This window comes from Panthera uncia (assembly GCF_023721935.1).
Source record: "Panthera uncia isolate 11264 chromosome E2 unlocalized genomic scaffold, Puncia_PCG_1.0 HiC_scaffold_19, whole genome shotgun sequence".
Lineage (NCBI taxonomy): Eukaryota > Metazoa > Chordata > Mammalia > Carnivora > Felidae > Panthera > Panthera uncia.
The window spans coordinates 6,501,139-6,519,480 of NW_026057588.1; the positions used below are offsets into that span (position 1 = coordinate 6,501,139).

Here is an 18,342-nt window from a genome sequence, read left to right on the forward strand (position 1 = left end):
CCGGCACAAGGTGGATGCTTATATTTTTGTGGAATGTGTGAACTGCATGCCAAAGGAGTGCCCGTGCATGGGGGCTTATATAAACATCTGCTCTTGAGTACAGGATGACCATCACATTGGTGCTGGATGGAGAACCATTGGATTTATGCACAAATAATGCTTCAGGGAAGAGATGACCCCTTTTTGCAACCTCTGAAAATTACCAGCATCTGGCTCCAGAAGGGAGGATGTCATCCATTCAGAGGGGAACAATACACAGCCATTGTCCATCCTCTTGCCAGATCCCTGTTCTCATTTCTTGTATGCCTGTCTTTCAGCCAAGAAATACTGCACTTACCTCTTAACTAGGCTCTTTGCCTCCGGTCTTCTATCTTCTGAGTTCCATAACTACTCCTAGTATGATTTCACTATGTATCATTCTTTGCTTCAAACCTTGTAACAGCTTATCATTCATTCATTCATTCATTCATCCATTCAATTATTCGACAAACATCTTTGAGAGTCTTATATTTTAGGAACCATTCTAGGTGCTGGTGGTTCAAGTAGAAACCAAGACAGACGAGATACCTGTTCTTGTGGAACTTACATTCTAAGGGAGTCAAGATTAAGGATCCAATGCCTCGTCTTGGCATTCAGGGATGGTCTTTGTGTCTTTTCTCCACCTGGACCTCTGGATACCACTTTTCACTATCTACCTACATATGCCTCAGGTCAGGATACCGAAGTTCAAAGGGTGCAGTGGTGAAAGGTTTCATCCAAAGACATATAGCCACTAAGCATTAAAGTTGGGATTCAATCCATATATGATGGCTCCAAAGCCTGGTGCTCTTTGTATGTATATTCCAGGTTCTGGGCATACAGTAGGGGCTCAAAAGCTACTTCTGGACCATAGTCTCACATTTATTTTTCCTTTCATTGATATCATCCTAGGCCAGAGCATACTTCTTCTGGTTAACCCGAACAACAGATCATAGAGTTTGCTTGCAAAGACTCTAAGACCAGGTCCCAGAGTAACCCTATTCAATGGAGAACCAGTCAGTGTGAGGGACAGGTAGGGCTTGAGAGGGCTTTGTGAGCTGAGGAGGCTCCAGGGATCTGGGTTTGTTATAGACTCCAGGGTTTCTGGGGTGCCTAAGGATTCCGTGGACTTTGGTAATCCCGCAGATATTGGGGACTCCAGGTAGGCACGTAGTTTTCATAGGCTTCATGAGCTCCACTTTATCTTGCTTTTTCTGGAAGTTTAAGGTAAGCGGTGCTACAGAGCAGGGCAAAGAAAGAAGAATATTGGAATAAGTCGAGAGGTGAGGTATCCAGGGCTTAAATGGACAGAATCCTGTCTCTCCCTATGAGCACAGAATTACAGCAATGTGGAGCAGACATTGGCTTCACCTTTTCTCAGAACCCCATGACTGGAGCCTGCAACCCGTCTTCTCTCAGTGCCCCTCCCTGTGCATTCCTAGCACTGGGAGCCACCCAATGTTCCCCAGACTCTTTTGGGGAGTTCTGCCTGACTTTCCCAGGGAGGGTCAATCCCTCCCTCACCCATAACCCCTGTCCCAGCCCTGTTGCTGCAAGGCTACCTTCCCACCAGCCTGCTTGCTCTCTGAGGACAGGGGCCTGGGTCTGACCCATTTCTGAGACCCCGGCATTGCCCAGCATGGAGGTTGGGAGATACTGCAGGATATCTTGGTGGAATTTAACAGCTGCTTGGTTTATCCACAAAGGGACACCAGCTCCAATGCAGGGTTTAAGGAGGGCAGCAGGGCATTTCCAGTCCTCGAGGATTATAAATGGTACATAACAGTGAGGCCTGTCTCTTCCAAGCCCTGCTGAGGATATGGGGTGCAAGGTAAATGAAGACCTTGGCTTTGGTCTGGTCTCCAAGCACTTCAGGCTAACTTGGGCCTGTGGTATCTACAGACCGTGTTTTCTACAATCTGCCAAACACTCAGAGACCAAAGCCTTTGGCTTCCACTCTGATGCCACAAACACTGTTAGGGATTCTTTCAACCCTGTTCTCAATGGGGACTCAGTGTGAAGGGGTGTGTGTGTGTGTGTGTGTGTGTGTGTGTGTGTACATTGCTGATTCTAATGCCCTTTAAGTTATTTGTCTTAATTTTCATCCTTCTTCCCCTCTCTGGGCCTTGGCTTCACCATCTATAAGATGATTTGCAAGCACATTCTGGCATTCTAGGTGCCCCATAGGACTGATGATGGTAATTCCTTTAAACACTGTATGTGCCTCTCCTCGTGAGTCTTACTGCCATTATGCTGATAGTCTAGACTCCAGACGCAGTGGGTACCCACCAATATCTCACTCTCTGAAGATGGAGTGATTGTGGATTTTTCTGGCTCCTTAGGCTTCAGAGACAGCTTGGGTTCTTGGCATGCTTTGACTTTTGGGCTCTTTCCTGCTTTGACCGCTGCAATTTTCTTTGCCAGCTTCATTCTGATATGTTTCACCCTAAGGAAATGACCCCCCCCCCCCGCCCCGATCAGTTTCGGCTCTCTGCCCCCCACTGGGCTCTGGTCTTCACCAGAAGTTCTGGTTTAGAGCTTCAACGACACCACTGGCTTGCTGTGTTATCTGGGGCAAGCCACACAGCCTCTCTGGGAATTGGTTCCATCCTCTGTACAATTGGGAAACCTTGCTTATTGGGCTGTGGGGCTCAGATGAGGTCAGCCATGAAAGGGCTTTGCAAACTGTAAAGGATTGTTATTGGTCTTTAGGTGCAGCTGATTATACTTTAAAAATAGCTCCCCGGTTTGCCCTGCCACCTTGTGGCTCTTCTTTCTCACTCCTGATAGCCAGTCGATCCCAAGTGTCCCATCATCTCTCTGACTGCCCTTCATCACTTAAACCCAGCTCAAACTGGGCTCTTTATTATGTAGTCTTCCTGCCTGGCCTCATGCCTCTGGCTCTTGCCCTCTGGTCTGTGTACAGACACCTTGCACTAGGAGCTTTTCTTCCCTGCTTAACACTGTTCCTCGGCTCCCAACTGAGGATCAAGTCCAAGACACTTGGACTGGCCAGAGCCCCCCCTTCCCCCCCCCCCCGCCCCCTCTCCCCCCCGCTGAAGTCTCTGACCTGACCTCTGGCAGCTCTGCCCTTCTCACTCTGGGCTTCTAGCCAATACATTTAGCCAAGTTTCGAGAGTCTTTATGAACTAACACCAAGAAGCTTTCTCAACTTCATGTTCAGCCATTTCCCATCACTGTCAATGCATCTGACATTGCACACAGACACCGGCAATTCCTCAAATGTGTCTCTGGGGTCTGCATATGCTACTTTCCACCCAGCAAATGAGCACTCAGCCCCTCAGGGCCGCTTTAGACAGCACCCCGGGGAGCTCCACTGGCTTCTCCGTGGCTGCCACTTCCTCCTTTGCTTTCTCCTTTATGAAATTCACTGAAAGCCTCTGTCCGTTGGGCCTTGTTTGTGGCTGAGCATAGTCCTGAGGGCCCTGGACTGTGGTGACCATGTTTGGTGCCTCCTTCCCTTACCAGACCCTGAGCTCCTTGGGGGCAGGGGTTCTGTCTTTCCCTTTCCCTGCCAGCACCCAGGCCAGGGCCTGCTGGGTACGGTTTTAGCCTTGGTACTCACATGAGTGGGATGAGGCAGAAAAACAGCAGTGAGGCTGCAATGGCTCCATAGACAACACCCTGGATCAGCCCTTTCATGAAAGTCTGGGGAAGAAAAGAACTCTTTCCTGGAAGGAGAGAGCATGTGAGAAAGTCTTCTGTCCTGAAAGCTTGGAGTTGGAGTCCGAGCTCTGCTCCCTCCCCAGCTCACTCCCTCACCCAGATACCGGGCCCCCTCTACCCTCACTTGGCATCAGTAGGATGCTCAAAGCATGGGTTCCATTTTGGTTCTTCCCCTCACAGAGAAGGCTTGTGCTCATTTTTGGCTGCTCTGTCAGGCTGATGGTGCTGTTGGCCCAGGGGGCGATTATGGTGGAAGTCACATGGACACTGCTATCCACACTGTTCGCACCCATGGGAGCCCCTCCCATCCACCACTGCACGGAGGGTGTGGGGATGCCATAGAAGGAACAGCTGCACAGAAGAGTCTTCTCCAAGGAGCAAGAATAGAGCAGCCTGGCAGGTGCTGTGGGGAGGGAGGATCAGCAATCAGCAAGCATCCTGACTTCCTTTCTCCACTTCCTCCAGGACCCAGCCTTCTCCTTATTTGTGACTCCCAAAGGAGCTTCCAAAAGACTTTCTGGAAGCCCAGAGGAGCTGGGCTTCACAGACAAGTTCCCCTTCATCCTTTCTCCTCACCTGGCCTCAAAGTGAACGCTGGACCTGACTAATGGCAAGGGAACTTTCTGAGGATCTACATTGCCTCTGAGCCGTTACCTGACCCCCACCTCCACCCCCAGGCTCTTCCTCCCATCCCTCAGGCTCTGCTCCTTCTCAGTTCCATCTGTGATCAATTTCTTCCTCTCTCTCTCTTACTGTCCAGATGCTGTTGGGCAAGTCACTTCCCCTTTCTTTATGCTTTCTCAGTTTGGAAAATAGGGGTACTTGCTGAACTGTATCATGCTATCATCGATATAAGAATAAATGCCCTGGAGCACCTGGGTGAATCAGTCGGTTAAGCATCTGACTCTTGATTTTGGCTCAGGTCATGATCTCACGGTTCCTGAGTTCGAGCCCTACACTGAGCTCTGTGCTGACGGTGTGGAGCCTGCTTGGGATTCTCTCACTCCCTCTTTCTCTCTCTCCCCCCAGCAAGTAAATAAACTTAAAAAAAAAAAAGAATGAATGCCCTATGGTTGACAGTGTTCCTAGCTGAGCACATGGTAAAATGTTCCCCATTCAATAAATAGAGCACCTTTCTAGATTTTCTTCTTCCCAGTCCCAAGTGGCCTTTGAGCATTCATCCTAAGCAGAGATTGCTATGGTGTTTTCTGAGTAAGAACATTCGAGCCTGCTTCACTCTACACAGAATGGGTGGGCTATGTTATCCACTTGGTGACTTTCATCGGTTGATAAATAAGGAACAGTCACCCTCTTCAGGGACTTCAAGGAATCAGTTCTTAGCGTTACTGACAAAGCATACGTTGTCACCAGGAGTCGTTTGAGATTACTGGAAGAAAGGGGTAATTTTCTCTTAAAGAGTACCCTTTGATCTTGGACTGTTCATCTGGGTCACATGGAGGCAGGGGGATGAGGAAGTTTCAGGGACTCTCCCCGACTGCTGTCCTCTGGATTATGTATTTTTACCATCTGGGAAAGCGTGCCTGTGGACAGTGACTGACAGACACGGGAAAACTGACTACCCCTGGGTTTTCCAGCATTTTGTGCTTCTCGTACCTTCAACCTCCTTGGCTGAGTGCCCACCCTCATCCCTAACTCCGCTCCCCGACCCAATCTGCTCTTTGCCCCAGACATCCCCAGCCCTGCCGGGACCCGACACACAGATGTCTAATCCATGTTGGTTATTTGGTACCCTAACCCTTATGTCCTCTTCTCAGACCTCTGCAGCCTAGCCCCACCCTGGTCCTGGCACCTCAGACACCTCCAGCACTGCCCCTCACCCCACTCACCCATCTGCAGCAGCAGTGGTCCTCAGGAAGAGGAGGCGCCCGGGGTCTTTGCCTCAGCTGGCTCTCGCGTCAGAGCCATGTGGTTCAGAAGGGACGAGACGGCAAGTAACTGAAAGGATGTGGGTGGGAGAGCAGAAAGTATTCTTAGCAAGCCAGGGGCTTCTGTTTCTGGTCATCCTGGAGGTCTGTTCATCCTCAGAAGCAGGAATTACATGGGGTGAGACGTTCAAGAGCATCTAGGGACAGGAAGCACCCCGATGACCTCCGGGAGGGGGTGCCCAATGCTGCATCTCCTTCTTTCTCCCCTGGTCTTTCCCTCCCAGACCCAGCCCACTTGGGAGAAACTCAGTTACCATGTCCCTTGGGTTCTCTCTCAAAGCAAATGGGGTTTCATGGAAGAGCTGTGTGCCTCAGAGGCACAGGACCAGTCTGGGTGTTTGGCATAACCCACAGGAACCATGAGAGGAATTGCCTAGAGCAGGAGCGACTCAGGCCAGGTGGCCAGGGAGGGGTGATGGTCCAGAAGGACAGGCTCTGCATCAACAGCAGCGAGCCGGATGCAGGGCTCTAACTCACGAACCATGACATCACGACCTGAGCTGAAGTCAGATACTCAACTGACTGAGCCGCCAGGCGCCCCAAGGATGGGACAACCTTAACAGATCCTTTGGGAAAATGGGAATGGACAAGAATTCCTACCTCTGATAGGAGAAGTTCCAAACCTCCTTGCTTTGCAAATGAGATTCTCCACAATTTTGCCTCACCTTTGCTGTTCCTCCCTGCGCCTTTTTCAACATTTTCCGCACCAAAGGGAAAGTGCTGCTTTCTCCAGTGTTCACCTTACACATCCTTCCCCCTTTCACAGCTTTTCCTCTGGCAACTCTGCTCCGCCCACCTTCAAATCCTACTCCAGTTTCAAAGCTGAGTTGAGTGCCACTTCCTGCATGCAGCCTCTCCTGATCTCCCTGCCCGGTCAAAAGTGCAGAAATCTCTCCCCTTTCCAGAAGGACCCGGTTATTTCCTTTGTTGTTTCTTGAGGAAAGAGTCAGTTTTTCCCTCCTAGTAGAGTTATTTGTTTTTATGCAGCCAAACAACAACTCCTTATCCTGCTCTTCATTACTAACAAACCCAACTTTGTTTAGCGGTGCGTTGTTGCAAGTTAAAGCACTACTTTGTCCTCCTTTGCAGGTAATTTGGGGCACGTGACATTGTTTTATTGGAAGTGGGCTGAGGATTCCCGGGAAAGTCTTCCTTTCCTGATATTGTCATTTCTTTCCTCCTTGTCGCTTTCTTCTCCTTCCTCCCTAGAATATGGATGTGATCCTGGAGGTAGAGCAGCCATTTGGCAGCCATGAGGTAACCACGAGGATGAACGCCACTCATGAAGGATATTCTAGCAGAATAGTTTGAGAAGCCCGGTCCCTGATGGCCTTGTGTTACTGCTACACCAGCTCTGCACAGCCTATCTCTGTTCATCTCTTTGGATGAGGAAGACAAATTTTTATTTGGTTAGGTCATTCTAGTTGGGAAACTAACACAATATCTTAGTAAAGAATCTACCTGAGACTGAGCCCTTTAAGGGAAGGCCCTACATCAAACAGACCTTTGTGACCTCAGAAGAGCTTAGAAAATGACCTTGCTTAGGGTGCCTGGGTGGCTCAGTCTGTTAAGCATCTGACTCTTTTTCTGTTTTTTAAGTTTATTTATTTTGAAAGAGAGAGAGAGGGAGGGGCAGAGAGAGAGAGAGAGAATCCCAAGGAGGCTGCATGTGGGCAGCTCGGAGCCCAATGTGGGGCTCGCTCTCACAAACTGTGAGATTGTGACCTGAGCTGAAATCAAGAGATGGACACTTAAACTGAGCCCCCCAGGCACCCCAAGGGTCTGACTTTTGATCTTGGCTCAGGTCATGATCTCACAGTTTGTGAGAGCGAGCCCTGTGTCAGGCTCTGTGCTGACAGTGCAGAGGCTACTTGGGATTCTCTCTCTCCCTCTCCATCTGCTCCTCCCCACTCAAAATAAATAAGTAAACATTAAAAAAGAAAGAAAGAAAGTGACCTTGTTTGGTAGTCACTGCAACATGTTCAACTGTCAGTTTTATCTTTTGTGAAATTATCCCCCCCCACCTTTTTTTTAAATAAAGCATTGACTTAAGAGCAGGGGCCCTGGATTTGAGTACTGATTATATAAGCTATGTCACTGATTCACTGGAGGACCACAGACGAGTCCTTTCCCTCTTTGGGCCACGAGTCCTCCATTTCTGCACAAATTCCTGGAAAAGGCAGGATGAGGGGATGTGTTCCTAGTCTACAATACCTTGTGGCAGACACTTCTGGCTTCTGACCCAACAGGTATCCAAGCACCATTATCCCCGTTGCCTCTACTACAGAGCCTTAAAATAACAAATATTAATGTTCCCAGGTTCCCTTACATGAATGTCCTGGTAGTCAGGTGACACAGTTTTGGTCAAGGAAAGAAAAAAACCTTTCCAACCATATTGATATTTTACTGTTCAGAAAGGTCACTTAAACCTAGAAGGGAAAAAGAAAGCAAAACCCTAAAATTGAACACAAACGAGATCTAGTAAACAAATGAAAACAATGATAACAGAATGGAAGAATGGAAGGCTGTCTATTTCAAGTAACCTTTGAACACAGTGCTCTGACTCTACTGTCTTGAGGGAGACAAAGAGAGTTATCAATACAAACCCTTGGCTTTAAAGAACAAATGCTATTTCCATATTCTGTTCATTGAAAGAGCCTAGAAGCAATGACATATCCCTAGTGATAAACACGCCTAGCACCTATATCTTGGTTTCTAAACAATATCCATCATTGGGCTGGAGCCTGCATAAACCAGCTTTAAAAAGCTGATTATTAAACTTTCAAAAATGTTACAAGCTGGTTGTCAAACACGGCCATTATTAAAAATTAAATTATATAAACTTATAAACAAATTATATTAAAAACAAAGATGATAATCACTCGAAACTGATTACTCCCTAATTTTTCTAGTGCATTTTACTGTTATCTGTGTCCTTGAGATTATTTGCATCTATTGTACCTGTATGATAGAAATACCACATAACGGTGTGCTATTGTATCTCTTCCTAACTCTATGTGATGGTGGTAGCTTGAAACTACCTCCAGTGAGAGTGTCTACACAGCAGAGGTTGGTAATACTACAATTCAGGGCTTCTCTTTCCCTTTGGAGATCCGGCTAGTAAATATTTACTAGCATTCCATTGCTAGTATTTCCCACTCAAAGGAACCCCTTCATGTTGGAACAGCCTTCCATAAACCAAGCAGCTCTTTGTTGGTCAACTGAGAGCTATTCACTGTCACCACCCAAGTGGCAATAGGATCTGGCAGCTCCTCGGGTGGTAAAAGGAGGGGAAAGAGGCCATCTGCTCCCTAATATGATGACTACCTCCTCACATTCCCATGGTACCAGGTTCCCCTATAAACCATTTCCATTTTATTACAGAACTCTTCTGGGCACGGTCTTCCTTATTATCGTGTTTATCCAAATTACCAAAGATGTCATGGATATTTCAGGTTTCAGGATTATTGTACTTCCCTCCGTCCTGTGGGCATTTTCAATCAAAGCTCAATAGCCAGCTAGTTGTCTGTCTCAAATGGAAATTTCCTGATTAAAAAAAAAAAAATCCCAGTGGTTGCCACTGGGTGGTGCTGGCTGGCTTTTGCCATAAACTGCAGTCTGCATAGACTCCCAAGGCTTCACTCTAGTGGTTTTATGGTTAGGAGCTGGCCATATTCCCAAATGTAGAATGTGTGCCATCCAAAATCCAAATCAATCAAACGCTGGGTTTCTGACATGTTTTTTTTTTTTCCTCACCAGATATCCTATATTCTTCAAATTAACAACCTGTGTGGGCCTGGGCAATTTTATTGGTTCCCATTTAGCATATACTGGCTGAAGGGAGGATTTACATGCCTCCTATTTCATAATACTAGGTAAGGGAGGTGTTTCCTAGTCAGACACGGTATGTACTTAAATTCAGATAAAGGAGGAGACACAATGGCTTTACATAAAATCTGTTCAAGTATTCTATTTTTCATCTAAACAAACCCTCACTTTAACTCCTTCAATCCCTCTATTCCCATATCTTCCCAATCTAACTATAACTCCCACTAGCCTCCAGCTTAAGGAGTTCCAGAAACATCTCTTCCCCTGACCATTTTACCACTAATGTGCATGTGGCTTTGAGTCTCCAGCTAGGCATGGAGCCAAAGAACTGAGGCCCTTTTATTTACTTTTTTAAAAATTAAAAAAAAGTTTTTATTTATTTTTGAGAGAGAGAGAGACAGACAGACAGAGCACAAGCAGGGGAGGGGCAGAGAGAGAGGGAGACACAGAATCCAAAGCAGGCTCCAAGCTCCAAGCTGTCAGCACAGAGCCTGATGAGGGGCTCAAGCTCGTGAACTGTGATACTGTGACTTGAAATCAGACGCTTAACCGATTAAACCACCCAGGTGCCCCAATCATCATCTTTTTTTAAAAGAATACTTATTTATTTTGAGAGAGCGAGCACGAGTTGGGGAGGGGCCACCCAAGAACCCCTGACCAATCATTACCTTGATTAGGTCATGGGACCATCACCTCAAGCCATTTGAAGTTCAGGTCCCATTGTCATATTTGCCTTTGGACTTTTGAAATTCCTCGAAACTAGGGTAACTAGAACAGATTTTATTAGGATCCTTCAAAGTTGGGGGGGAGGTATCTGAGTCTCCCACTTTTGGAGTGCAAACTCCAAAAGCATTGCACTCAGACCTTTGTTTTGATCCCATCAATTTCCATTTTATTCATTTATTTTATTTTTTTAATGTTTATTTTTGAGAGAGAAAGAGAGACAGAGCACTAGTGGCGGAGGGGCAGAGAGAGAGAGACAGAGAGAGAGAGACAGAGAGAGAGAGACAGAATCTGAAGCAGGTTCCAGGCTCTGGGCTGTCAGCAAAGAGCGTGATGTGGGGCTCAAACCCACAAACTGCGAAATATTGACCTCAGCCAAAGTTGGACACTTAACTGACTGAGCCACCCAGGTGCCCTGATTCATAACTATTTAAAGATTTTTCTCTCTGTTGGGATGAGTCCCTTTGACACTCCCTTCATCTTTCTCCGTTCTCTTGTGAATCACTCACTCTAATTTTCTTTGCTACCTATTGTTCCAACATGACTTTTCCCTTTAGTAGCAGCCCTGAGGCCAGCAGCCATAGCTCAGACTGAACAGAACCCAAGCTTGGAACAGCGTTAGGATCCACTCCAGCTCTTTTCTTTTCTTTCATTATAGCTCTTACAGGTAAAAGCAACCAAGGAATTGTTATATTTGGCTGGTTTCTTGAGATTTTGCATTTCCTTATGCACCTAGTGAGTCAATTCCTTCAGAGTTGGATCCATAATTTAAAAAAAAAGAAACACTGGTAACTTTAACTTCCTGTAACTAATTGCAGAACAGTTGCATTTTCATGCCCATGAGTGACTTTAGGGACATGTAGGAATGAAAGTTTCATCATCCCCTGATTTCACATCTTTGTTCTTCCCAAACCATATGTTTCACTGAGTCAGGTTCTCGCAAATCTCATTTCTGAGACCAACTGCAAAGTTAGGGAACAGTTCCAAAAAGATGGCCCCACTTCTGACACCAACTGCAGATTTCAGAGGTCTCTAAAACCACCCTCACTTCTAACACCAATTGCAAGTGTTAGGGTCCCCATGACCACTCATAGTTTCGATAATTCACTAGAAATATTCACAGAATTCCGGAAAGCTGTTATACTCATGGTTATTATTTATTACAACTGAAGGATTCGTATTAAAATCTAGCCAGGGAAGAAGCACATAGGGCAGAGTCCAGGAAAGTTCCAACCAGAGTTTCCAGCTGTCCTCTCCCTGTGGAGTCGTGGACAGTATAACTCATATTTCCTGGTGATGATGTGCGACAATATGCATGGAATATGACAACCTGAGAAGTTCACCCAAGCCTTGTGTCCACAGTTTTTATTGGGCCTTCATCACATGGGCCCGACTGACTGCTCCCAGTCAGTCCCATCACATGGGCTTGGGTCTCCGTCTCTAGCTCCTTCTGAAGTTGAGCTGGTACCACATGATCCAAAGACCTTAAATCACATTGTTACATGATCTGGTGTGGCCGGCCCCTGCCTTGAATCACATTTTCAGACTATTCAGTGTGATGCAAGGCCCCCAGGCAAACAAAGACACTCCTGTCAGGCATGGCATCTTAGGGGCTTAGATATTATTTCCCAGAAGCCAAGGGCGAAGGCCAGATCTTTCTTCAAGCTGGGTTAAATACCTTACCACAAAGAATGATAAATGCTAAATCCAGGGTAGCAGTAATTTCTAGGTTTGAGTGGGAAATGTTTCTGGGGAAAGGCTATATAAGAGGTATAACACACATTCCTTTTATACCATTTTCACACCTTTCAATATGTCTGAAATATTTCACAATATTTAAATAAAAATCTGATCATTTGTCATTTATGTAAAAGCTTTATATATGTGGATTACATGAACATATGTATGTTCACATATAATAGTTATATGTTCATATATAGCACATTCATAAATGCACAAACATAAATGAAACAAAGATCTGGAAAGATACATAATAAGCTGGTACCAGTACTTACCTATGGGTAGAGCAGTGATAAGAGGAAAGATGAAGTAGGATTTTCAGTTTTTATTCTATACACGTTGGCATTGTTTGACACGTAAGTTTGCATTCATGTATTACATTGGGGAACAAATTCTTTTCATACAGATGAATTAGTAAATGAAAACAAAGACAGGATTGCATAATTAGACCATAATGAAATGTTGAAAATCTTTGACTGAGATAAATATTTATTTATGTACTAATACCTGCCAATTCCACCTGTACCTCATCTCATTTACTACTCCCAAGAACCCGAGAGACTGAATATACAATGTCCATACCATATATGGCCCTCACGCCTCAACTGTATGACATGACTCTGATCCTCACTTTGCAGCAACAAATACAAGAAGCCAAACCACAACCTCTGTGGCAATCGACCCAGTACAGTCAGAACTTGGTCAATGAATGCTAGCTTCCCTGTTTTTTACCCCTGCTTCCAGCTCAGAACCAACCAAAGAAAGTAGACTCTGCTCCCAAACTCAACCACATAAGATACCCCCACTTTTTCTTTCTTTCTTTCTTTCTTTCTTTCTTTCTTTCTTTCTTTCTCTCTCTCTCTTTCTCTTTCTTTCTTTCTTTCTTTCTTTTTCTTTTGAGAGCAAGAGGGGCAGAGGAAGAGAGAGAGAGGGAGAGAATCTTAATCTTAAGCGGTGTGGAGCCTGACGTGGGGCTTGATTCCATAACTCTGGGATCGTGACCAGAGCCGAAACCAAGAGTCAGACGCTCAACTGACTGAGCCACCCAAGTGCCCCTAAATTTCCCCCACTTCAAATTAGCTAACCTCCAGCTTCCCCATGATAACACTCTCCTGTCAGACCCTATCTGAAACTCTTTTTCCCACTATGCTGCCTCCCTTTGAGTTGTTGCCACATGCAAGTGATGGTGGCTGACTCTCCTGTTACAGCTCTGAATAAGCAACTTGTTTGTTCTCACTTGGGTAGTCTTCGCTTATTTCCAGGAACCCTGAGGAATTAAGTCTTATAATGGCCTCCTTATGGAGGAGGAAACTGAAGCGCAAAGTGGTAAGTGATTTCCTTAAATAAGTTAGAGATGGATCTAAAAGTCAAGTTCCGGGGCGCCTGGGTGGCTCAGTCAGTTAAGCATCCGACTTCGGCTCGGGTCATGATCTCAAGGTTTGCGAGTTTGGGCCCCGCGTTGGGCTGTGTGCTGACAGCTCAGAGCCTGGGTGCTGCTTCGGATTCTGTGTCTCCCTCTCTCTCTGCCCCTCCTCTGCTCATGCTCTGTCTCTCTCTGTCTCAAAAATAAATAAAACATTTTTAAAAAATAAAATAAAATAAAACTCAAGTTCCTCTTGCTCCACACCAACCTCCCAAGGAGCAGAAAAAATGTTTATAAACTACCTACATTCTTTGGCCAACAGGCAACAGAGCAAGGGTAGAAAGTAACATTAAAAGTTTAAACATCCTTGCTCTCATCTCAGAAAAATAAAAATAAAAACCAATCACCTAAAACTTAGGAAACATGTCTCTAAACCAAATGAACTAGCACCTAGGAAGAAATCAAGAGTCGAAAGCTCAGAGTCCTTTGTGACTGACGACCCTCTTTTCTCTCATGGCCTGCAGCCATGTCGGAAAATCCTGTGGGCACCGATTTCAAAATACACTCAAAATCTCACCACTTCCAATCACCTCCACTGTTGTCACCCTGGCCCGAGACACCAGGCTCACTCACCCAGATGGCTGCAGGAACCGACTCACTGGCCTTGCTGCTCTACCTTAGTCCCTGTCCATTTTATTCCCTGTGCTCTGGCCAGAGGGAACCTATCAACACTTCAGTAACATCCTGCCCCTTCTCTGCTCGAAATTCTCCAGTGCCTCTCATCTCCCTCCAAGTATAAGCCAAAGTTCTGCACGAGGTAGCCCCTCTCCCTTTACTTCTCTGACCTCACCTCCTGCCACTCTACGGAGGCTCTGCTCTCTACTTCAAAGCGCAGTCTGGGGGCGCCTGGGTGGCTCAGTCGGGTAAGCACCTGACTCTTGGTTTCAGCTCAGGTCACGATCCCACAATCTCACGGTTTGTGAGATCGAGCCCTGCGTCAGGCTCTGCGCTGACAGCTTGGAGCCTGTTTGGGATTCTCTCTCTGCCCCTCCCCTTCTCCCTCTCTCTCTCTCTCTCTCTCTAAAAACAAATAAATAGGGGCGCCTGGGTGGCGCAGTCGGTTAAGCGTCCGACTTCAGCCAGGTCGCAATCTCGCGGTCCGTGAGTTCGAGCCCCACGACGATCTCGCGGTCCGTGAGTTCGAGCCCCGCGTCAGGCTCTGGGCTGATGGCTCGGAGCCTGGAGCCTGTTTCCGATTCTGTGTCTCCCTCTCTCTCTGACCCTCCCCCGTTCATGCTCTGTCTCTCTCTGTCCCAAAAATAAATAAAAAACGTTGAAAAAAAAATTAAAAAAAAAAAAACAAATAAATAAACTAAAAAAAAAAAAAGTACAGTCTGCTTCCTCTAATGAGTCTCAAGAAGCACATTCCTTAGTGGTGGCACTCTCACTCATTCTCTCTAGCAACCAACATTATGAGCACCTTGTTTACGCCAGGCACTGTTTTAGGGAAAGGGAATTAAACAAGAATGAGACAATCCCTGTCTTCATTCTAGAAGAGAAAGAAGGCACACAATGAATGAGTTGGCAATCAAGACAATTTGATAGCTAGGAAGTACCACGAAGAAAAATAACGTAGGATAATAGGATAGCGGGTTATGGGATGGGGGGGGGTGGGCAATGGAGAAACAGCTTAGGTAGAGTGGTCAGAGAAAGCCTCTTTGAGGAAGTGACATTTGAGCAGATCCCCAGAGGGAGGAAATCCATATCTGCTCCCTTTTTGCATTGCCAATATATTCCCCCCTTCTCTGATTTAAAACCACATTTGGGGGCGCCTGGGTGGCTCAGTCAGTTAAGTGTCTGACTTCGGCGCAGGTCATGATCTCGTGATTCGTGAGCTCGAGCATGTGACGGGCTCTGTGCTGACAGCTCAGCCTGGAACCTGCTTCCGAATCTGTGTCTCCCTCCCTCTCTGCCCCTACCCCCCCCACACACACACACACTCTGTCTCTGTCTCTCAAAAATAAATAAACATTAAAAAACAAACAAGCAAACCGCATTTGGATGTTGGAATGAGCCCTGTCTGGGTCCAGGCCCAGGCTTTGCTAGTAAATCACTGAATAACCTTGGTCAAATATTTTCTCCTCTCTAGTTTTCCTTTGATTTCCTCATCTGTAACATGAGTGCCTTTTCTGATTTGAGGTGTAGTGATCCATCTAGCTCTAAAATTCTGATTTTGGGGCGCCTGGGTGGCGCAGTCGGTTAAGCGTCCGACTTCAGCCAGGTCACAATCTCGCGGTCCGTGAGTTCGAGCCCCGCGTCAGGCTCTGGGCTGATGGCTCGGAGCCTGGAGCCTGTTTCCGATTCTGTGTCTCCCTCTCTCTCTGCCCCTCCCCCGTTCATGCTCTGTCTCTCTCTGTCCCAAAAATAAATAAAACACGTTGAAAAAAAAATTTAAAAAAATAAAATAAAATTCTGATTTCTTCTTGCTTTTCTCCTGCAAGGCTTTAGAGATACAGGGATGACTCCTCGTGCACCCTCTTTTTTTCCTCCCCCGTATACCTCCCTTTGCTCATCCTTTCTCCTCTTCATTTTACCTTTGGCTCTCGTTCCAAGGGCTCCAGGATATTTTTCCTCCTCAGCACACTTCCGACCGTGTATGTCCTTGGCAGAGTCTAAATGCTGCAAACGGCTTTTCCGACTTGCTGCGGGAAGCACCCCACTTTTGGACGACTGGCCTACTTATGCTGACTGGAAAGCTGATTTTCTAGGGACACCAAGGACAGTGAAACTGATTAACCCGCTTACACTCGGGATAACCGTGGGACTAATGACTGAACGCCTCACAGGGGGGATTAATTTATTAAGAGACGGATTCAGAGGGAGCATAATTAACAGATGAGCAGGGCAGTCTACCAAGTGGGTGGATTATCAGATTCACTGATTAATTGGTTTGCAAGGGGACTACCTTTTTGACTCATAAGGACGCTAATCTGATCCTTAATCAACAGACTGCTTGGTGGGCTTATTACACTGGTGACCCCCCCCTGACTGCCCTTGAGGCCGACCCGGTAACCGACTTGCAGACAGGCTCCTGGTGAACTGAGCCTCCCCAGACGAGCAATTCAGAAGTAGTCTCTGTCCCACCGACAGGCTCCAGGGGGCCTCTCAGGTTGGAGAGCCGTCCTGGCACCCAACCGACCCCCCCAGTGACTGCCAAGCCCAGGGCCGTCTGACTGCCAGAGAAGCCCTGCGTTATGGAAGCCCAGTTGGCAGTTCCAACGCGCCAGGCTGCGCGTTCAACGGTAGCCAGGAAAGAGAGGAGGCCAAGAGAAGGCGCCCGACGCCAGCCGGGTTCCGTCGGTGGCACGGGGAAGGTCGGAGGGCAGCATGAGTCCCCTGATCCCGCCTTCCAGCCTTGCATGGGGCGTGTCTACCCTGCAGCCAGTCACCGGCTGCATGGGCGTATCCCGCAGCCAATCAGCGGCTGCACGTGCCTTTCCGCCGCAGCCAATCAAGGAGGCCGCTGAAGCTTGGCAACCCCCAGAAACAGTCTTGACGACTTGAACCGGTTGTGGTGGGAATGTGGGTGCCCGTTTTCCTTTTAGAGAGGCCTTTCTTCATGATGCTAGTGAAAACTCTTCTACCCTGCCTGATTCTGCTGGCTCAAGCTCCTCGTTGCGCTCATGAAACACTTTCTTAGCCATTAAACATTTTCACGGGTCGCCTGATTGGCTCAGACAGGTGGAGCATCCACTCTTGATCTAGGGGGTGTGAGTTGGAGCCCCACGCTGGGGGTAGATATTACCTAAAAATAAAATCTTTTTTTTTTTTTTTTTTTTTTTTAGGACTGCCTGGGTGGCTCAGACGGTTGAGCCTCCTACTCTTGATTTGTACTGGTCATGATCTCACCGTTAGTGGGTGGGTTAGAGCCCTGTCTGTGGCTCTGTGTTGGCAACGGGAGCCTGCTTGGGATTCTCTCTCTCCCTGTCTCTCTGCCCCTCACCTGCTTGCGTGCTGTCTCTGTCTCTCAAAAATAAATAAAAACATTAAATTTTTTTTTTTTTTAAACTGGGGCGCTTGGGTGGCTCAGTCCGTTAAGTGTCCGACTTTGGCTCAGGTCATGATCTCACGGTGCGTGGGTTGGAGCCCCCATCCAGCTCTGTGCTGAACGCTTGCTCAGAGCCTGGGGCCTGCTTCAGATTATGTGTCTCCTCTCTCTGCCCCTCCTCCACTCATGCTCTGTCTCACTCTTTCAAAAATACATAAATGTAAAATTAAAAATAAATAAAAGTAAATAAATAGAGTTATCGTATTTGTTGTTGAGTTGTAGGACCTTCTTTTATTATCTGTTAATCCTTTATCAGACATCTGATTTGCAAATGCTTTTTTCCATTCTGTGGATTGCTTTTTCACAATGTCAAAAGTGTCATTAGATGCACGAAAATTTTCAATTCTCATGAAGTCCAATTTATCTACTTTGTTGCCTGAGTTTTGGTGCCATATCTAAAGGGTATTGGTCTGTAGTTTCATTTTCTTGTAGTGTCTTTGTCTGGCTTTGGTATCAGGATAAATTTCGTCTCATAGAATGAGTTTAGGAAGTGTTCCCTCCTCTTTGATTTTTTGGAAGAGTTTGAGAAGGGGTGGTATTAATTCTTTATTTATTATATTTTTCTAAAGATTTTATTTTTAAGTAATCTCTACAGCCAAAGTAGGGCTTGAGCTTGCAACCCTGAGATCAAGAGCCACACGCTCTACCAACTGAGCAAGCCAGGTGCCCCTAATTCTTCTTTAAATGTTTGTTAGAACTCACCCATGAAACCATGTGGTCCTGAGATTTTCTTTGTTGGAAGGTTTTTGATTCCTGATTCAATCTTACTAGTTATAGGTCTATCAGATTTTTTATTTCTGATTGAGTTCTGCTAGATTGTGTGTTTCTAGGAACGTGTTCATTTACCTAGGTTACCCAATTTGTTGGTGTACAATTGATCATAGTACTCTCTTATAATCTTTTAAAAATATTTCTTAGTTGATCTAGCT

The 18,342-nt window shown here is 46.4% G+C and overlaps 1 protein-coding gene across 5 annotated transcripts; it reads right to left on the minus strand.

Moving 5' to 3' along the window:
- Nucleotides 1–492: 492 nt before the first annotated feature.
- Nucleotides 493–16,655, minus strand: SIGLECL1 (SIGLEC family like 1). 5 transcript variants are annotated; one of them, XM_049621678.1, is made up of 7 exons: nucleotides 16,383–16,644; nucleotides 15,900–16,069; nucleotides 5,553–5,661; nucleotides 3,830–4,108; nucleotides 3,605–3,710; nucleotides 2,308–2,464; nucleotides 493–1,255 (listed from the first exon to the last, which is right to left on the minus strand). In XM_049621678.1, the coding sequence occupies exons 3-7, from the start codon at nucleotides 5,554–5,556 to the stop codon at nucleotides 1,241–1,243; spliced, it is 561 nt and encodes a 186-aa protein (XP_049477635.1). In that variant the 5' UTR covers nucleotides 5,557–5,661; nucleotides 15,900–16,069; nucleotides 16,383–16,644; the 3' UTR covers nucleotides 493–1,240. The 5 variants fall into 5 exon arrangements, with proteins under 5 accessions (XP_049477635.1, XP_049477636.1, XP_049477633.1 ...); XM_049621679.1 differs by having other exon boundaries at nucleotides 16,271–16,644; XM_049621676.1 differs by adding an exon at nucleotides 12,218–12,336 and having other exon boundaries at nucleotides 15,900–16,644.
- Between the last annotated feature and the right edge of the window lie 1,687 nt (nucleotides 16,656–18,342).

Excerpts from the sequence above, each read along its gene's own strand:
- SIGLECL1 (XM_049621678.1), bottom strand. Across the intron at positions 3,711-3,829 it reads GAGCATCCTACTGATGCCAA|GAAAGAGTTCTTTTCTTCCC; the intron begins GTGAGGGTAGAG and ends CTCTCCTTCCAG. Across the intron at positions 2,465-3,604 it reads TTCTGCCTCATCCCACTCAT|GGTGAAACATATCAGAATGA; the intron begins GTGAGTACCAAG and ends TCATTTCCTTAG.